Source organism: Haemorhous mexicanus, chromosome 1, assembly GCF_027477595.1.
Source record: "Haemorhous mexicanus isolate bHaeMex1 chromosome 1, bHaeMex1.pri, whole genome shotgun sequence".
Taxonomy (NCBI): domain Eukaryota; kingdom Metazoa; phylum Chordata; class Aves; order Passeriformes; family Fringillidae; genus Haemorhous; species Haemorhous mexicanus.
The window spans coordinates 14,050,783-14,071,373 of NC_082341.1; the positions used below are offsets into that span (position 1 = coordinate 14,050,783).

Here is a 20,591-nt window from a genome sequence, read left to right on the forward strand (position 1 = left end):
TTTTCCATCATGTACTCCAGCCTTTCAAGATCACAATGCTTGGAAAGGATAAAGCAATGATCTCATTCATTTCAGCACTTCACAGCTATTTCAGTTTTAAAGAGCCATAACCCTCTTTTTTAAGGAGTGTGTTGAACTACTTTAACATGTTAGTCTAAAATGATGGACTTTCTTGAGACAACCTCTCAAAACAGATCCAGATGTGTTATTAAATACCGATGACACCAAAAAAATGCAGATTTGGTTTATAATGCACATGTAGGAAAATACTTAGATACATTCATCAGTGTCTTTTCAGTCTTCTCCATCTGTGAGCTGTTGGCTCCAAACCACAGCAGTGCAAAGTGCAATTGTACGTGGGCCATTGTTGAAAAGAGTGTTTTCACCTGAGGGAGATGGGTTGTGCAGCCTACATAAACAAAAGGCTTTGCATACAGAGAAGCCTCTGAGCCACAAGACAGCAGCCAACTCTGACCTGGTTTGGACAGAAAGAGAGAAAAAACCCATCCTTGGAGAAGTGTGTGCTATGAGGTGATAAATAGTTTGCATTTCTCATTACCAAGCTGATGGGATGGTTGAGGATAGGGAATGAAGTGCTGATGTGATGGGGGACTGTTGGTTACTTCAAGGAAGTATAAAATGAACATGGAGTTTGCAGTGGAAGTAATGGATGCTGATGGAAATCTGGCAGCTCTGAGGATATTCAGAGGAGCTCAATGCCTCAGAAACCCACTAATATATTATAAAAATGGTCCTGTAAACCTCACCAACTCCAATTCCTCACAGATTATTAATGGCCTGTGACACAGGAGTCCATTTACCTGTGGCAGATACCTTCAATCTCCTCCCTGGGTGGGAGGCAGATCTCATTCCATGGAGCACATGTGGTTCTGAGTGGTACCTGTGGGTGCCTGGCCCGTCCCTTCCTGCTGAGGCCCATCAGGTGAAGGTCATTTCTCTGTACCTGAGCAATGCAGCAGCACTGGACTTTTTGCCCTACTGTGTTTGTCCTGCCAGTAAACAAAGTACTTGACTGCCTGCGAGTGTTCAACAGCATCAGGCAGCTGAACAGACACAAAAAGTGATAGTGCTGGAATGAGATGACACTGTCTATTAAACAGCACAACATTTCTGCTCAAGGCCATTTGAATGACACTCTGTTAGGGTTTAAATAACTGCCTAAATGTTGCAACATCAAGCCAGGTCTAAAATTCACTGGTTCTGTAAGCTGAGTCAAAGCTTTATGGAAGGGATTTTTGCATTTGTTTATTTTAGGATGACTTTCTCAGGCTTCATGGCTTTTCTTTTTTTTTCTTTTATGTGGTGCTTTTTATGAGTTTGTATTTCAAAAAGTGAGGTGCAAGAGGCTTTCAAGGGCAATACTATAGGCCTGATGTTGCATGGAAAAAAAAGATAAAAATAACATGAAATTTAATTAATCCATTTTAATCCTGCTGGTGTTAATTCCAGTCAAAGTGCAGAAAAATGTATCTGGACATGCAGAATTGCATGGAATTAGTGTGTCTGCTAATATTTAAGGCCCTTGATGTTGCTATGACACTTTTATACCAATGAGGATTCTTTTGGGACTGATTTTTCTGTTTTGTACCAAAGCTGAGCCTCTGTTTTCTGTGCTTTTCTGGATTGTGTTAGGTCTGCTGAGGCTTACCTTGTACCAGTTCCAGACTTTAGGGGACTTCGTTGTAATTTGTTCCACATCTTGTATTTTTGCCTAGTCACATCTTGATTAACAGACACACCCACCCCTTCAATAACAAAACCACAGCTCTGTAGCCCTAAATGCCATGGGAGTGAACAATCCAATTAAAAAAAGAGAGCATTTTAAATCCATGGAAAACACTACAGCTGCTTGCCAGTCCTGCTTGTGGAAGCACACCAGTGATCCAAAAAAAGCCCACAAAGATGCTTGAGGGACAAAAGTTGGTGCTTTATTTCATCATATTCAATACAATAATTGGTGCTGAAAATGGGAGGTGGCAAATTCCATTCACAAATACATTCATCTCCAATCATGCTGCATCTGTTTGAATGACAGGAAAAATCTGGTGTTGAGAGAGCAGCTGAGCAAAATGTACTTTAAATATTTAGGAGTCAAATAAAAATATGCTTGATTTTCTAAAGATACCAGCTATCTGGGTCATAATATATACACTACCTGACTTGGCTGAGTATAGCTTTAATTACATGACAAATTTGTGAAAAGTAAATAATTACATGATTTTCATAGAGAAAAGACTCCAGGAGTTCTAATAATATATCTATACATGGCTTGATAACTAAAGGCTCAGAAGAGCTGGGGTTTTTTTCTGCTTGGGTATTTTCTGCTGTTTGTTGGTGTGGAGGTCTTGTCTCTATAGAAAAAAATCTTTTTATTCTGTTTAATATACTTATTTCTTATCCCTGTAGTCAAGTCCTTGACCTGCTCAAAGCCATACTAAATTTTAAATAGTCTAAAATTCTTTAGGAAACATTTTTATTGCTATAACTTTGACTTTTCAGGTAATATTCCTTTAATAGGAATATTACCTGAAAAAAATGAATAACAGACTTTATTCAATACAAACATTGTAAAGTTTATATCAGTCTGTAAATTATGTAGAATTACTCAACCTATTAATGAGAAAGAGAAGTATTGTAATAATTATATTATTAATCCATTTCAAGCATCTATTTTAGGATATTTTATGCAAGATATTAAGCAATATCTAACTGAGTATTGCAGTAGACAAAAACCTTAGAAGCTAAATTGCAGTTTCTCCTATCTCACAATCTCTTTCAGAGAGGAAACCAAAATTATTATTATAATAACTTTTAGGAAAGTGTATCCACAGGTAATTTCTCTTTACCTGTGTAGTTAATATCCATTTTATATATCAAATCTGCAAAGGATTTGATAAAATACTAGCAATTTTTGCTAAGGTTTAGGCTCTAACTTTAACTTTTTTTATTATTTTTAACTTTTTTTACTCACTAGCTTTAATCTACTGATATATTTGAAATTAAAAATTAAGATATAGGATTTTAAAATGAAATTAAGTCATTTTAGTTAGTAAAAACCCATATTTATAGCTCACAGTGAGCATAAATACCTCAAGCAGAATTTCAGGGTTTAGTGGTTTGTTTCTGCCATACTGAAGATTTTCCTTCTGCTTCTCCTAATACAGAACAGAAATCATTGTTCCATTCTGCTCAGCTTCCTACATATACACCATAGAAAGGTACAGAAAGGGATGGGATTTTCTTATTACATGTTGCTTGAGTTAATGCATGCACCTGTTGGCAATTTTTAAAAGACAGGCTGCTATATGTTCTGTTCACCATAGCAACATAAACATAAAGATGGAAACAAAAATAGTTTTCAAGGACATCTCCCCGAGACACTGAATGTTTTTTATCATTGTGAATTTTGATATACACAGTTGCTGGATTGTCTGTCATCTGTGTCAAGTACATTTACACATAAAGCAGGCAAGGTCATTTAATCTTATCTATTTCTAATTAGTGCTGCACCATGAGAACCACAGACTTTTGGGGGGCCTTGGGCTTGCCAAGTTCCCAGGTGAACTTGAAACTTCTTGGTTAAACAGAAAGATTAATCTGGAAAAAAACAAATTAGCACATTTATTTTAATGAAGTAGTTGGGTTTTTTAATAACTGGGAAAGTACTAAGGGAATTGCTCCTTTAGTAATCTCCTTGTTAACTATTTCTTTATCAACCCAAAGAGTTCTGTGAGTCTGAGTAAGCACTTCTCCCAGCTTGTCCCTGTGGCTCAGATAGGTATGTCACTGTCATTGGTAGATCTCCTGTCACCTGAACTGGTTGGGTCTCCTGGAAAAGCCAGTGCCCTGGATGGCCCCATGATCTCCTCTCTGTAATTCAGGGGCAGCTTTGATCTGTGCCATTCCAGAAGGATCCCTGCTGCCACCACACAGGACTACCCTGTGTCGGTACAAATGCCACAGTGCAGGGACAGAAGCTGTGGGAGCAGCCCCTGGGATAGGTAGGAAAAGAGAGGAGATACCTTTGTCCCTAAAATGTCTTGTCCTGGACTGCTGATAATGGTCACTGCAACTTGAGGCACAAGGGTTACATGTTCTCTTACAGAGCTACTCTCTGTAACATGAAAAAATGTTGTTTGCAGAAAGTGAAAAGGTAGAAACTTTAAACTTTGCAGCCCTGGTTTTAAGTTAATGCATCTTTGGGAAGAGAGCTGTGTAATTTCATCTACCTTAAAGCACAGTTTTATATGCTGAATACTGTTTAACAATGCTGAATGCACTATCATTGCCACTTAAATGTATTGTGGAAGACATGAACATACATTTGTTTGTATAACTCAGCCTTGATTGTTATTGTGGCCTTGACCACATCCTAATTTAAAAGGTCAGTGCTTGTCATACATCTCATTGCAAGCAAGGCAAGGCCAGAGTTCTTATCAATCTGTTCTGTGAGGACCGAGCTGTTGCCAGCTTTGTTGGATGGTTTCAGGTTGTTATAATTGTACTTAGCCTTGTGTAGATATCAGTGTTATAATTACTGTGTTATGTGTGTTCTTTGTACACATTTTTTTGCTCTGTTGAAAGATCTGAAAACAGTGCAACATTCTTTCTCTTAATTTTCTCCATTTTATGCTAACATAAATGGACTGGGTATTTCTATAGATGTGTGTTTAGGAATGGATTTTATTAAAATATATGTGTATAAAAGCATACTATGAAAACTGAGACAAAATTACCAATTTGTTTTTGAAGAGCAAAGTTATTTATTATATAAATATTTTTTGTTTAGTTACTTTAATCAACAGCACATTGAAAAGTTATATCACTGTATGGAGATTTGCATTTTACTTAGCGAGTGAAGGGTCCAAAATAGAATATATTAAGTCTTTATATCAACATAACCATATATCAAGGGCATTCACAATGGTGTCACTGAGGTTTTGAATGAAAAGTTTTGAAAGAACTGCCTTATCATTAATAAGATGGTTAAATGTACCTGTCTATGTGTATATATGTTACGACATGGAATTTATGATTGCATACAAAGGGAGGATTTTTGTGTCTCATTGACATATTTTTCGATACTTCAAATGAGATAATAGTTTCAATTATATGAACAGCTTATTGTAGATGTGAACAATATTCAGACTAAATATATGTCCTTTCCAGATTAGCTAAGTATTGCAAATCCTCTTAGTTTAACAGGGCATACCTTCAGTAAATCAGATAATGGATTTGAGATGTTTGCCTTTAGACCCATCAAATTATAAATGTGGTCCATTAGATGAAATTCTTCCTGAACTGCAAAGAATCCAGACCTGACTCCTCAGATCCTGTCATTCTGGCCATGCACTACAGCAGGCAGACAGGAGCGACAGCTCCTGCCTCTATTGAACCATTGGCTCCTCTGTGCATTAAAAAGAAATATCTCTGAAGTTGCATTTTGATCTTAGTCCATTCATTCTCCATTAGGACTTTCAGAGCCTCTGTCACTTTACTGCAGGCTTTTGTGGTAACTTCATCTCTCCACACGTGTGTGTGTGTGTGTGTGTGTGTGTGTGTGTGTGTGTGTTTGTCTGGAGAGATGATGCATTTTATTGTGCTGTATATACCTAAACTGAGCAGCAGCTCAATCCTATCTCCACCTTTTTGGTGATTTAACCATTCTCTATACTGTCAAATTCTTTAATCCATTATATTTACAGCCAACTGAAAAAAGTGAAACTGTTTTCAAATAAAGAGAAGCAATTCTGATTTCATGTCTTATCTGTGATAACTACTTTCTCACATATGACATAATGTAGCTGCAAGCTTTCCAATGTTGTTGAAGTGAAACCCATGAAATGAGGAGATTGGCTGTAAACTCTTAGTTTAAATGTTTTTATTTTTTATGAGGAAGTTGATAGGGGAACTTTTGACTTTCCCTCTGGTTTGCTGTAAGCTGCTTATAACCACACAGGAGAGAATTCACAAATAAACCCTATGATTTTCAGGTAATCACTCCCTTCCATAAGCTGAGCCCTTCAATAAAATACCAAATGTCAGAAGACTCTCAATAAAGTCAAGAAAGTTAGAAATGTTGACATATGCAATAACTGAAATGCTGCTCTGTATGTGTAGCCCTTATTTAATATAGTGAGAAATCTCTGTGGGGGTTGTTGGTTTGGACATACATATGTACAGCTTATTCATCTCTAAAAAAATTTCCCACAAGGCTGACACATGATTCTGTTTTCTCAATTTGTTGCTTCATCTCACCATTCCTAAAGCATTTTTTCATTAGAAACATTATTTTACTGTGGTTCTTACAGAGTAAGAAGTAACCTATTCTGAAATAGACCTTACTGTTACATTCAGGATTCTCTTAAAGGAGTTCTCTGCTACTCCTATTCTGTGTTTTCACATTCTGATTCTTTCACCCAGTTATCTTCTTATAATGGGAAAATTGCATGTGTTAAATTCTGAGCTGAGACTGATGCTCTGTCTGAAGTGCATTCTCATTGACAACAAATTTCTAAAAGTTGCACACCTGTTTAAAACTTGTTGGTTTTGGCTACCTGCAGGTGCATGACTATAGTCAGACACTTGTCACAAATGACAACTCTAGTTTCTAAAACTTGACTTCTATGTGCAAAGCTTTTGGAAATCTTTTTTCTCTTGCATATATTTGTGAGCCATCTCTTTCTGCTGCAGAAACTATAACGGAAAAAAACCAAGAGATGCTTGTTTTGAGGAAAAGCAGAGATAAAAAGGCAAAAGATGCTTTTAAAAGTAAGTCTGAGACAAGCTGTTTCAGTCCCAGGCTCAGACAAGTGGTTATACTCCCTAACCTCCCCATATTTAAACTTACACATTTTGAATAGTACTGGTAATTTTAAGGAGAAAAAAACTAATGCTCTGTTTCTTTGTAGGCAAAACCTTATTAGTAAAACAACGAGAAAAGCCCATAGCATTCTTTGATTTTTCTGCCACTTTATTTTGCAAAATGAAATCACAAAATCTGAAGAAAGTGATAGGTATCTCTACAAAAGTAAACTTTTCCATGTTCCAAAGTTTGAATCCAGCCATTCTGTCAGATCTTGACCTGTAATACTCTCTATTCTCAGGAAGACCAACCATTTTTACTTGCTTTTAGTATTGGCTTCAACGTTTCAACTTGTCACCTCATCAAGGTCCTACTCAGAGATACAGGAGTCCTCATTGTCCACAAGAGATTTGCTGAATTTATCTATTTGATCATATTGAACCAGAAAATGTTTTCCCAGTCTTTGGCCCAACTGAAAAATAGGATGATTCCACTAAGGGAGAGCATCACTTGAATGTTTTGGTGAGGTTCAAAGGAGCTGCTGTGCTCCTTCTCCCCTCAAATCCTTAGGGGGGGTGTAGAACTTAGCATTACCATGGCTAGGCCAACTCAGAGTCTTAAAATCTGTTCCGCTGACTTAATTTAAATTACAGTATTGCCACAAAAGCATAACACATTCTGGATGATTCTTTGCTCATACATCTCAGAAATAGTAGGTCAGAAACAGAATTTTTAGCACAAGCCACTGTTACGGGTCAGAATTTACCCTAATTATTGTGCAAGAGCTGCTTGAACTGCGTGTTAAAACAAGTATCGCTGTATTTGTGCAATAGCAACTTAAAGGATAGCTCTTTTGCGGGTGTTTTTCTGCTCTGTTTAAGACACTTTCATTTTTGTTTTGTAGCCAAACACCAAGACATACTCACAGAGTGGCAGGCACTCTGTGTCAGTAGAGGTCCAAATGCAGCGGCAGCGGCAGGAGGAACGAGAGAGTTTCCAGCAAGCCCAGCGCCAGTACAGCTCCTTGCCCAGGTATGGGAACTTCCAAAGCTGTTTGTGCCTAGGAGCCTGCAGCTAATTTCATTTGTGGGGGAAATGTCAGACTTTGTGCAGACACCTTTGTTCAGCATTGATATCAGGTGGAATGTATTCACTGTGGAAGAGGCACAGAATTTCTTAAGTGAGAGCATGTGGTAGCTGAGAATTGCTTCAGAGAATTTCTTCAGAGCTGATTTCAGGGGAATTTCATGACATTCAGCACCCAATAGAATTGAAATATTAAAACAAACCTATTCTTTGTGGGACACCATCTAGTTTAATTTTCTGCAATTACAAAAGTCTCCTGAGCATGACATGAGGTGTCCCATTTTGATATGTCAGATGATTTTTTTTTTCTCTTGCCTAATTCCTTACTGGGTAGAAATTCTATCTTTGAGATGTTACTCTGGAAAAAAATTAAAAGAGAAAAAAATTTCAAGACCTCCAGCAAAAAAATATGAAACTGAAAAAATGATCCAAGAAACCAAAGGTCTTCAAGTTTGCATATATAAATTTTTAATAGATATAGAATGCTGAAAATTAATCCATTTTTTTGTGTAAACAAGCCTATTTTTTAAAAATAGAAGGTGCCTTAAAGGACTAGTTGTTTGGGCAAAATGGCTTTTACTTGATGTTTAGTTTTAAGAATTAATAGAAGTTTAGCCAGCTTGTATTACAAATTAACTCTCGTAGTTAAGCATTATGCAAATAGTCTTTGCATTTTGAAATATCAGCAATGGTTGAATGGAGAATAATTTACACCAGAGCTTGGTGTCAAATTGCTTTTCAATAAGGCTGTGTTATTTTTCATGACTTGTGTGGAAATGGTGTGGAAAAAAAATTTGTTGTGACAAGATTTGTTTTACCAGGTATATTATAATTCTTTTTTTTTTTGGAAACAAATAAAAGCTTTATAGCAAAGCTATCTGGCCATCAACTCTTATCTTAGCAGTATATTTGAAAATAAAACAGTTTCAGATTTTCAAATGCTTTAACACCTTTCAGTGTAAAATTTTTCTGTTAAGTTTGGAAGGTGGGAAAGAGAAAGGTAAAGTTCCTGTGTTTTCTGAGATCATTAGTTTCTCATCTTGAAAATCTTTATATCCCCTCTTCTTTTTATCTCTGCTTTCCTTTGGAAGTGACCACACCTATTAATGCCATATTGTTTTTCCTGAGAAATTCTCTTTCAGTTATGCTAGCCCCACTCAACCATGTTCATTTATAGTTTTAAAACTATGATTCTTTAAACTTGCTTCCCCTGTTCACAATGGCTGGTAGCATTTAAAACTTGGAATCAGTTGCAGAGCTGTTCAGTGGCAGAAATTAAAAACTCTAAGGTGAAAATTAATCTACAAGAAAATTAAACAAGAAATATGAAAAATAGATCATAGAACAGCTCACAGAAATACTTGTTTTGGGAAGAGTTACTGAGAACTTTACTCAAGGTGGTTTTCAACTTGAGAAATGGCAAACAATCTAGCAATGCATGTTACTGTGTAATTAATGATAATTTAATGGATTAGTTTGAGCTCTCTGGGTGTTTCAGCTGTGCTGAGAGCAGAGGGAACTGTAGGTCTGATGTTCAGCACTGCAAATACCACAATACTCCTGTAACAACCTGGGGCATCGAGTTCTCCAGCTTTACAAACTGTTCCTAACACTGTGACTGATCTTTAAAGAAATCCTACTGTTACTCTGAAAACTAGGCCCCAAGCTTAATGTTGCAACCATGACTTTGTAATGATTGAAGTTTGTACACTGGCTTCATTCTTGAGCTTTGTTGCCTTTCATCCTGTGAATTCTCTAAGAGCCTCCTATTTTTTCCCCTTTGCACATTCAAATCTTTAGTACTGAAGGCAAATAAACTCTTGAGTCAATTTTAAAGGAACTTCCCAGAAAGACAGGGAAAGTGTGCCAACTAATTTTGAACAAGTACCAGAAAACAGTCAGTAAATTAAATTGGTTCAACTAGTCATCTTCTTGTCCCATGTGAAACTGTAAGAGAAAGATTTGACTCCATGTTAATTTTGTATTACTTAAAATTTATCTTGCTCTAGATCAGGAACCTGACAGTTTCGTAGCCTACAGAGGTTCGTTCAATTTGCTCTTGTTCCAGGGAGTGATAAAACATGACTCAGAAGTATTGTTGCTTTGGCAAAGTTGGATATGAGATTACCAATAACAGCTATAAAAATGTTGTAAGAATTTACATTATGTTGTAACTTTTTCTGCAATAATTCACATTTATCTTGCGTCATATTTTTCATCCAGAGGCCTCAGAACCAGTTATGAAATAAGGTAGATATGGTAATTTTCAAATTATACATATAGAGGGAAATTTGCAAAAATATTAGGTGACTTTTTACTTTTAGTAATGGTAGGAAAATTTTTCCAGTTCTCCTGTCTCTCCCCTGCATATTCATTGGATGAGGCCACACTGTCATACATGATGACATGAAAAACCAAGACATATATAAACAACTAAATTATTTTCTTATTGATTTATGTCGCAATATATTTTATTTTATTGCTTGATTCTCATACTCTAATTTTAATCTCAAAGTGGGTATCTCTTTTGCTGCAGCACAAAATTGTTTCACTTTATCACCACCAATCTTATTTTAAATTCATACAAGCATCTAGCAGTTTGATAGTAAATTAAAGTTATTTCAAAACCATAATCTGTCTTCAAAATAATGTGGTGATTTATTGTGAAAAGAGATAAGAATTTGTAATTCCTATGTGTATTTGGCCTATTTATCTACTCCCTGGAGCCAAAAAATGAGCAAAAAAATTTTATCTCTGCCTCTTCTTTTATGAATGCTATAGCAGACTGGGAAACACTCCTTATAGCACAAAATTCCTTAGTTCTGGACATGGCAGGAAGAAACTGGGCTTTATCTTCTGACTTGTGCAGTGTTAGGGCAACTGTTTTGAGGGCCTGTCGGTTGCATATTTAATCAAGTGTCAGTCTAGATTCAAATCTTTCATGAGTGACTTACAATTGCTGGCTGTTACCTGAATTCTTAGGAAGCACAGAAACACCTATAGTCTTTTGTAGTCTGCAACTGAATATAACACTTTTATTGAGAACATGAGGGTAATTGTAGCTGGATGGGTTTTCATGGCATATTCCTCCTGCAGATGCCTAGAAATATCATTCAGCTCTCTAGGGATTGTTCTCCCAACACAAGAGACAAGAAAACATTTTGGGGCAGAAGAGAACTGTGACTCTAGAAAGTGACAACTAGAGAATGCCATCTCTGGGAAAAAGCTGATGGCATGGCAGAAGCTGTTTTCTTTCCAGTGATTGTTGTCACTAACAGTCAAAGGTGAAACAGGAAATTTGTCTTAAAAACCTTTTTCATTTTTCTTTTCAGGCAAAGCAGGAAAAATGCCAGTTCTGTATCTCAAGACTCCTGGGAGCAGAGCTATTCCCCTGGAGAAGGGTTCCAGACTGCGAAGGAAAATCCCAGATATTCCAGCTACCAGGGATCAAGGAATGGCTATATGGGGGGACACGGCTTTAATGCCAGGGTGATGCTAGAAACACAAGAACTGCTCCGTCAAGAGCAGAGGCGGAAAGAACAACAACTGAAAAAAAAAACTTCTTCTGAAGGGCCTAGCAACTATGACTCATATAAGAAAATTCAGGACCCTAACTATGCCCCTCCTAAAGGTCCTTTCAGACAAGATGTACCGCCTTCACCATCTCAGGTAGCGAGGCTGAACAGATTGCAAACACCAGAAAAGGGAAGACCGTTTTATTCTTGAGGTGAAGAAAAGGAGGATCAACTTACCATGCAATAAGGAACATTTTCATATAAAGACTTCTATTTTGAAAACTTTTTACGCTGATGGTACTAAGGAATATATCCGTTTTCTATTTCAGTGCCTTTGAAAATCTGGGCAAAGCATTGGTGGGTCTTACGTCTTTGCCATTCTGTCCCAAGTGTTGAATCCATGGAAGGGCATTCCACCATTTGACAATCACAGTGGAAGTGAGCAGTGCTGTCCCTGCCTTCCCAGTTCTGTAGCCCAGTCCTGTAGCTGTCAATGGCTTTTTGCTAGGATTTGTTGTAATGTGTTTTACTTTGCAGTGACTTACTACACCAACATGCAGCTTTGTGGCATAAAATTAATGAATTTGAGGTTGAAGGAAGCATTGACATGTCCTGTATTATTTCTCTTGGGTCAGAAGGAGGTGTACATATCACTCTTGAGTGAATAAGGCTGAGCTCTACTCTGAATTGCAGTTGGAGTTCTGATATGTTTTATGGTGGAGTCATTACCAGTCTTTGTTGATCAATATTTAAGTGTCTATATGATGAAAAACTATCCCTCTTCTATTATGCACATACGCACTCTTTTTTTCCTCTCTCTCCCCACTCGAGCTTATTAAAAAAGCCTTTATCCTGACTCATGAGGAAAACAATATTAAGCTTTCAGTTATCCTGAGAATCCTGTTCCAATTGCCTTATAATCTTAATGCACAGTCCATTACAAATGAAATAACTGGAGAGAGATTATTTATACAGACACAGGGAAACCTTTGATAAGTATATTTCACTATTTTATTAAAGATGGGAAATTCTGAACACACATTGAGTTCTGCTTTGCTTTGCTTCTAAATTAATTTGGTCATATGACACTTTAGGAAGAGAACTAGGGAGGGTGTCATGTCAGCTCATCTGGTACACAGTAGTCTTTGGACAAATTTTGGAGATAGCTCCAAGCAAGAGCAGAGGAAATCAAAGTTTTTCTTTGGATCAAATACCTGTAAAGAGAACAATTCCCTCTTTTTAGACATTGTGAAGCTTTGTGGACAATTTCCTTTGTGCTTCCATATACCATATTGTTACATCGTGATGCTACATTAGAAAGAAACGTTTAAGTACATGAATGAGAGATAAATGGAGACAAACTGTTACACATCATCCTGAAAACATGTCAGTATCCAAAAATTGCTAAAGAAAATGATTGCTCTAGCAGAGAGTAATATTTGAATGTGCATATGGGATATGAGAATTTCTTTTGCAGCAGCTGTTTTTCAGTTTGTTGGTCTGAACTTCATGTATTGTAAAAAATATAGCTGGGTTGCTGAAGTGCCTGCAAATCCTGATGTGAAAAGGCTTGAGAATGGATCTCAGCATATTGTGTAAAAAAAGGAGAGAAAGCAAGAAAAAAAAATCATGTATTGCGTGATTTTAAAAAAAAAAAGCCTATTTTTTTTTACTGGCACATTTTATTTTTGCGCCAACTCATTTCTAGAATGTATGTGAAATATCAGCACACATATCTGTGTCTTTTATGCCTGTTTGTTAACAGTTTTTGTTGTTAATAATGTACTCCATGTTTAAAAGTTCTTATTAGTGTAAGCACAGTGACATTGGATGACAATAGCTTTTTTACACAGAATTTACAAAACTGTGTAAAATGGCTTTCCTTGTACATATGAAATTTAGAATAAAAGGCTGTTTCCATCTTTGTCTTGGTACTGCCTGTACACCCCTATGAAAACTGCTGCAGATATTGAGTCAAAAAAATTCCTAACAGATGTTGTTTTATACTATTCCTAATAGTTTGTGTGTGTCATCCTGTGAAAGAATAGAAAAGGAGAAGAGAAGAGAAGAGAAGAGAAGAGAAGAGAAGAGAAGAGAAGAGAAGAGAAGAGAAGAGAAGAAAAGAAAAGAAAAGAAAAGAAAAGAAAAGAAAAGAAAAGAAAAGAAAAGAAAAGAAAAGAAAAGAAAAGAAAAGAAAAGAAAAGAAAAGGAGGAAAAGTTTACAGCTCATCTGAGCACCTGAAGGCTGTCCTCAGAGGCAAAACCCACATTGTTTAGTGTGTTGTGTTATTTTAGGCCATACCTATGACATTTAAGAGGCACATTTTAAAGACTAGCCTCTGTGGCAAAATCTTCTGTGCTGTAGCATGGAGTCCTCTGCCCAAGGACAGCACTGTCAGAAGGACGCCCACTGCAATCTGGCCAAATCCAGGCATGTGTTAAGAACCCCCTCTGCATTTTTTGTGTGTTTTGAGGTCTGAGGGGAGCCCTTCACAGGAATGTTGGCATGGTGGAAAATGGCAGAAGGCAGATTTATGAATAAAGCAATACTTACAGTGCCAATAATCCTCTGTTTCCCCCATTAGTATTGGAGCTGAGTCTGGTTTTCTCCTTCTTCCCCTCATTTCTCATTTTGTTGGTTACTGCAGGAATGTCAATCATGATTCTGTGTATGCATGACATCAAGGTGTTGCCATGGCAATAATAGTGTCAAATTATTCACTGTGACTTTAGTGTGGGATCTCAAGGGGAAGAGCAACAGGAGCTGTAGGGTGGACAGGCAGCTTTCAGTGCCCAAATAAAGTAAAGGCAGGATTTTCCAAAACACTTTAATTGTAGTGTCTTGCATTTGGGCGTGGGGAAATAATTGCATTTGCAGTTTTGCAGGCCTTGCTGTCTCATCTCCTGACTGCATTCCCAGATTACATAAATTTGTCATTTCTGCAGATATATTTGCACTGGCAAATAATTTCAAGCGCTAAAAAAATGCATCCACAGAAATAGAAAACAGGTTGAAGTCCTTTTCAAAACAAGGCCTTTGATAAACTGTTGTAGGGAAAAGGGCATGTATTTGGAAAAGTATGAAGTACAGGATGTTTTATGTGTGAGGATGGCATATGTTAAAGTTTACTCTTCTATGAAACTCCTCTTCAAGGTGTTAACAATTTACCATAATTAGATGTGTTCATGAAAGAAGGCAGATGTTCTCTTTGGGCTGTGTCTGTGTTATGTTAGTAAAGAATAAGGTCTTTTTCTGGCTTTGTCACCCTGTCTTCTTCCTGACATAGTGTAGACAGGATTTCTAATATTAACTCCCATAAGTTGCAAAGGGCGATAAGGAAGTGGGAGGGAGATATTTTAATAGAAAATGACCTTTAGTTCTGCCTAGTGAATAGATGCAAAAGTTAATTGAGCTAACCACATTACTGCACTAATTTGTTGGTGGATGCATTACCATTATGAAATTAAGTCTGTAACATTAGTATATTTGAGAATGGTCACAGGACAGACTGTAAGGGAGCTCACAACATCAAGGAGTGGGTGTACAGCTTGCACATTTTGCTCTGTTGAAACCCTGAGAAAACCATCTGCAAAGCCTCCTGCATTTTATCAAAATAATTTGTTAATGCCATTGAAATTCCTTGGGAAAGTTTAATATTACTAATGCAGAATACTGCTGCCTTTCTCAAAAAACCTATTTCCCCTCTTCTTATGGGCCTCTTTGGAAGCATGAGTGCAACCCTAGTGAGTTACTGCATGGGCCAGATAGTTTAATGCATGCTTTGAGAACTCTGCCATCAAAAACAGTGAAAAATGGCGTAGAGCCCAGCTGAACATGGCTGGAAAGTACAATTGCCATTTAGTGCTGGCAAACAGCTGGAAGAACAACAAAACAAAATTTAAGCCCATCATGACTGCAGATATGTGGCCATGACTGTAGATATAAGGCCTGCCTTTCAAAGCTGCACTGATGTTTCGGTCATGTTCTCTCTGTTAATGAGTATCTGTAACACTGCATTTATCTGTTCTGGGTATTTTGAGAAGGGAAGGGTTTGGCCAGACAAGGAAGAGATGTGCCAGATTAGCAGTGTTGGCTAAACATAGGATATTCTTGAGTAATTCAAACCTTTGAACTTGGGTTGTTGAGACTTAAAGTGCATTTGGCTATTGCATGTTCTGGCTTGCAAGACTGTTTTCAAAATATTTCCTAATTCTATTTGCTGTGCCTGACTGTTTCTACATCTTTCTCTCCCAAGTCCTCAGTCTAGTTAATAATAAGCATTGTAAGGAATCTGTCAGGAATGCAAATGCAGAAAAAGACCTCATTTATTTCTTATGCTGCTGTTGTGGCATTCCATCCTAGCCTTCCAGACTCAATTTAAAATTTGACTTTAGCATGGTAGAGGAAGGGTGAGGGTCAGAAATCCACAATGGGGGCTGATTTTGTGAAAGTAGGGTTTGTGTGTGTGCATGTGTGTACACGGGAGAGGCACAGACTGGGTTAATTTGCCTTTAATTCATGTCCCTCTTCAAAAAATAACTTGTAGCATTTCTTCACTGTTTTTCCTCTCTGTGCAGAAAGCAGCTATGATTTGATGCACATGGTCATTGTTTCATGCCTCCTTGTAATCTCTTCTATTTTGTATCAGCATCACACTCTTTTACATCTGCTGATTAATTCTCAGCATTTATTTGTTTCTCTAAATGACATGCAATTCATTCATATCCTGGGCTATTTCTTGCCAGTGATTGATTTTTCTCTCTTAGATTTGTAAACCTATTATAATATTTTTATCTCCTTAGGAGTAGTATAATCTTTTGTAATTTACACTTTAATCAATTTTTAAAATTGAGACTGGAAGCTTGAGTTGGGATTACACAAAAGCAGACTAAAGAATATGGCTTTGATTTCTATTCTGCATGCAGTGCACACTTCCTAGGCACTTACAGGGACTGGACAGAATACTCTCTGAATGAGATGAAGAAAAGCATCAAGCCTGGGATCTTTAAAAGAAAAAAAATTAGGGGAAGTTTGGAAGATATTTATGCCCACTGTGTTCTGTCTACTGCGAAAAAAACCAAAACTCCTTAGATGTGTCACTCTGCCTGACTGATGGTTTCAGAGCTCAAACTGACATGACTGTGGTTTAAAGGCAGATGGATGGAAGAGGAAGCCGCTTGCACCATTCCACAGGATGCCAGGACCTGCTTCCCTTGCAAATAGGCTCCCAAAATTCTGTTTTCAGATGCACATCTTACAGCAGCCGAAGTCTGGAATGAGCTTACATTAACAAATTGAGCTCTCAGTGTAGTGGCTGCAGTGATATCTGTCAGGGAGGGAGAGATGACAGCCACAGGTGATAACAACTTCAGGTATTAGATTTTAATCTGCTTGTTTGTTGGGGTAATCCTTGTCTTAGAAAATTAAGGAAAGAAATGAAGAGGGAGGGAGGGGTGTAAAATGTGAGTAAAAAGGTTCTCCACTTCCCTTACGCTCTTGTCACTGTTACAGCCACTGGGATTTGGAGGCTTTTTTTCTACTTTTTGCCCCAAAGGCATAAAAAGGAATAAACTAGATAGCAGTAACCTCAGCACAAAACACCACTCTCCTAGAGAGTCACTCTATTGTGTAGTGCATAAGATGTGAATTAACAAGGCAACAAGGAGAACAAAGTTACTGTACCTCTGTTATTTCCTCTGTGGGTTTCCCTGGGGTGCGTTTAGATTGTCAGTCCTTGGGACAAGGAGCTGTGTTTATTTTTTTATCTATAGAACAGAATAGTATTGTTGGCAATAAAAGCTGGTGCCTATTTGGTGGCAGAGGGGGAGTTGATGTGAAAAGAGTTTTTTAAAGTTGATATATATATGGACTTTTGCAGTGGGTGCACAATGTATTTGTAGTCGTAATTATATTCTCAAGTACAGACCATATTACAGGGCTCTTTGCTACAGTTAAAATGAGTTTCTCAGGTCTCTTCATTTATCTAAGGCACTACTTCTTTAAAGCTTTTAGAGAGAGTGAAAGAAATTTCTCATGGAAATAGGAGACATAATTCTGAAATCACTGTTTGAAGACTTCAAACTATAAAGAGGGATTTTAAGAGATTTTCAGGAGCTGCAGCCTTCTGCCAGTAGCCCAGAACCATTATCACCTGTGTTCAGAAAGCTGGAGAAGACATTAGTTTTCACTGTTCCACCGATGTAATTCTTATTCCCACTTAGAATATGCTGAAGTCTGAGACCCCCTTCTGGGTACCCATCACATTTTATATCTTCCTTAGAAGCAAAGGCAAAGGCTTGTGATAGTTCAAATTTAGCCAGGCTATTAAAAGCCAGTAGGTTCTTAGGAACAGGAATGTCTTTGCCTAAAACTTTGCATCTAATGGTGGTGATGTGTGTTTTGCTCAAACAACATCTGTTCTTTCCTGCTGGTGACACACATCTTTCTCAGTGTGTGGTACATTCAGGCTCTGCTCTGTGGTCCAGCCTAAACTGCAAGAACCATTTTAATAAGTGTTTATAAATAATATTAATGATAATTTATTACCACTTGATCAGTTGTTTTCTGTGCTATCAGCTACAATGGAAGGCAGATTTACACATGAGGAACTTCTTTTGCATTTGCACAGGAAGTTTAAGGCCGAGAACTCTTTTCTCACTTTGGCTTCTGAAACTCACTGAAGGTTAATATAATCCGCTGCAGCATAACAGGGACTGGAAATGGCAATGTCTTGCTTTAGTGCCTGGTTGATGATTTGCAAAAGTCTGGTTTATAATCTGCACTGAGTTAATTGCAATTTTCCACAGATTGTTCCTCACTTTGAGAACTGAATAAAATAATATTAAAAATTGAAACCACTAAATTATGCAACCTGTTGCTAGTCAAAAGCTCAGTCAATGCTATAGCCAGCAAAGTAGAAATAATTTGTCTTTGCACATCTTGTTCTTTTTTCTTTGCAAAATAAGGCACAGAATATTTTATGAATAGTAGCAGACAGAATTTAACAATTGTTCTTTTTTTTAAAGTCAGTTTACATGAATAATTTTCTCATCTTTATGCAGAAATTTTCCACGTTTTTGTTGACTAAAATATTAGTAATCTCATTTCCTATTAAAAAACTCATTTCCAGCATTGCAGAGCTGAAAGGTGCTACCAAGCATTTAGTCTTCAATTTACATACAACAAACTCTGTAATCTGATGGGGGATTTCACACAAGGATGGCTGCATGCAATTATGTGGGCAAAGAAAAAATTCCATCCAAGTATCTGCTCTACAACAATTTCATCTGTTGGTCTCCCATTAAGAGTTCTATTGCTAAATTGCTTATTGATGTGGACTTAAGAGTAGAAAAATCTACACAGTGTTGTCATACCAGGTTTTCAATGCTGTTTGCATTTTCCTTTTCTTTTTCCTTTTTAATTATAATTTGCATTTGTTAGAAAGGGACAAAGTAAACAGATTGGAATAATTCATTTGAGTTAACACTCATTGACAAGAAAACATTAGGCATTCTCCAGATGAAGCATCAGTCATGAAAGACAGAAGGATAATCCTAACATTACAACTCAAGTAAATTAGTTTTTGGATATATATTCCAGCATTGCATGAAGCTGTACCAATTCTTAATACTGTCATAATAATATGCACTTTTAAATGCTGCCAGAAATCATGATTACAACAGAGAGAGGATTCACTGTTTGTGTTTATTAATGTGGGAACGTTGGAAGAGTATTTGATATTAAATGTCACAGTCTACAGTGATTGGAGCTAAACTGTAAAACTGGTTGGGAAGGTTTGTGCAGATAGATACAAATGGCAAACAGCGCTCCACACACTGCCATGATGGAAGTACACTGAGTTATGCCTCTGGCTTTGCAGAACAAGTGCAACCTTATGAACCGGGTGCCACCCCTTTGGAAAAGAGGTGAGAGAAAGTGGAGGGTTCAGGACCAAGGTGAGCATGAGCCTGAAGCACATTTGCCCCTTCTGAGTACAAGGGAGCCATCTGTAGCTTGGCTGGCCCACTTTATTTCCCAGCTGAGTTGTGTTTGTCCATTGGTGGGCAATTGGATTGTGTTTTTTCTTAATTTTCTGAGAGTGGATACAAAATTCTGCCCCACCACTCTGTGTCAACAGCACCATCACAATTCCTTCTTAGAAGCTTTGACTCAAAAGCTGGCAACATTTCCTTCAAAAAGGATGGAGGAAAGCAGGGCAGGGAAATACCTTGCCCTCTCTGTGTGTTGCAGAGACATTACCACAGAAGAAACCTTTGCAGTAATGTTAGTTTACTTAGCTGTTACGTTTCTCTTGAATTAACTGGTGTGCTGTGAATTTCACAGTAGTGTCTTCTGCTGCACAATGTTTTAGATGCAGGACTCAGGCTGGGAAGGAGCATCTAAAAACCTGACTTGTAGCTATGAAGATATTAAAAAAAAAAAGTTACAGAGCAGCTGATTTATCTCCTAGTGCCACCATGAGTGTTGTCCCAGTCCACACTAAATTATAATTGAAATGTGATTAAAGGTAATCTCCCTCTAAATACTATGTTTATTTAATAAATGGTGAGTAATTTGCAATATTATGACATTTGATAGGTGATATTAGGATCCAGCTGATACAGTTTCAGCAAATAGCTGAGAGAACAGCAAGAGCCCTTCTATTGTTTTGAGCTGGCATTTTGAGGCAGCAATGAAAGCAGTAGAGCTGGCAATGCAGTAGCCTAATGCAGAACACAGGCTTCTTCTTTTGTTAAACATCTCCTCCTAAAAATGCTGGCAAGTACACATTGTTTCCTTATCATTTTTTCCTCTTGAGAGATTTCAATTCCATTTACCCCACGGGCCCAAATCCTTCCTGAACACACGAGTTAGACAGTAAGGAGGATTACCAGAAATAGCTCAGACAATGACCAAAAGCCATCTTCCATGCCTTTTCTTTCCAGCCAGCCACCCAACTTTCATTATCAAGGGGATGAATACCATATCTGACTGCGTAATCAAAATCCAGTGACCTGTCAGAGCAGGCACTCTCTTGCTGTTTCCCTTTGACTAGGCTTCAGTTCTGGCACCCTTTTAACCCAGATTTCCTGACACATTGTAACTTGTAGACATTTAAGGCTACAACCGCTGAGGCAATACATTTTAAATTGTGCCCTTATAG

General features: G+C 37.5%; 1 protein-coding gene across 12 annotated transcripts in view; it reads left to right on the top strand.

Annotated features, from left to right (window-relative positions):
• The window catches only part of PARD3 (par-3 family cell polarity regulator), a 447,781-nt gene extending 430,930 nt beyond the window's left edge, over window positions 1-16,851 (top strand). For all 12 annotated transcript variants that reach the window (XM_059840275.1, XM_059840315.1, XM_059840296.1 and 9 more), the window contains 2 exons: window positions 7,731-7,858; window positions 11,245-16,851. In XM_059840275.1, the coding sequence (XP_059696258.1) occupies window positions 7,731-7,858; window positions 11,245-11,638 (522 nt within the window). In that variant the 3' untranslated portion in view covers window positions 11,639-16,851. The remainder of the gene's footprint in view (window positions 1-7,730; window positions 7,859-11,244) is intronic.
• The last annotated feature ends 3,740 nt before the right edge of the window (window positions 16,852-20,591 follow it).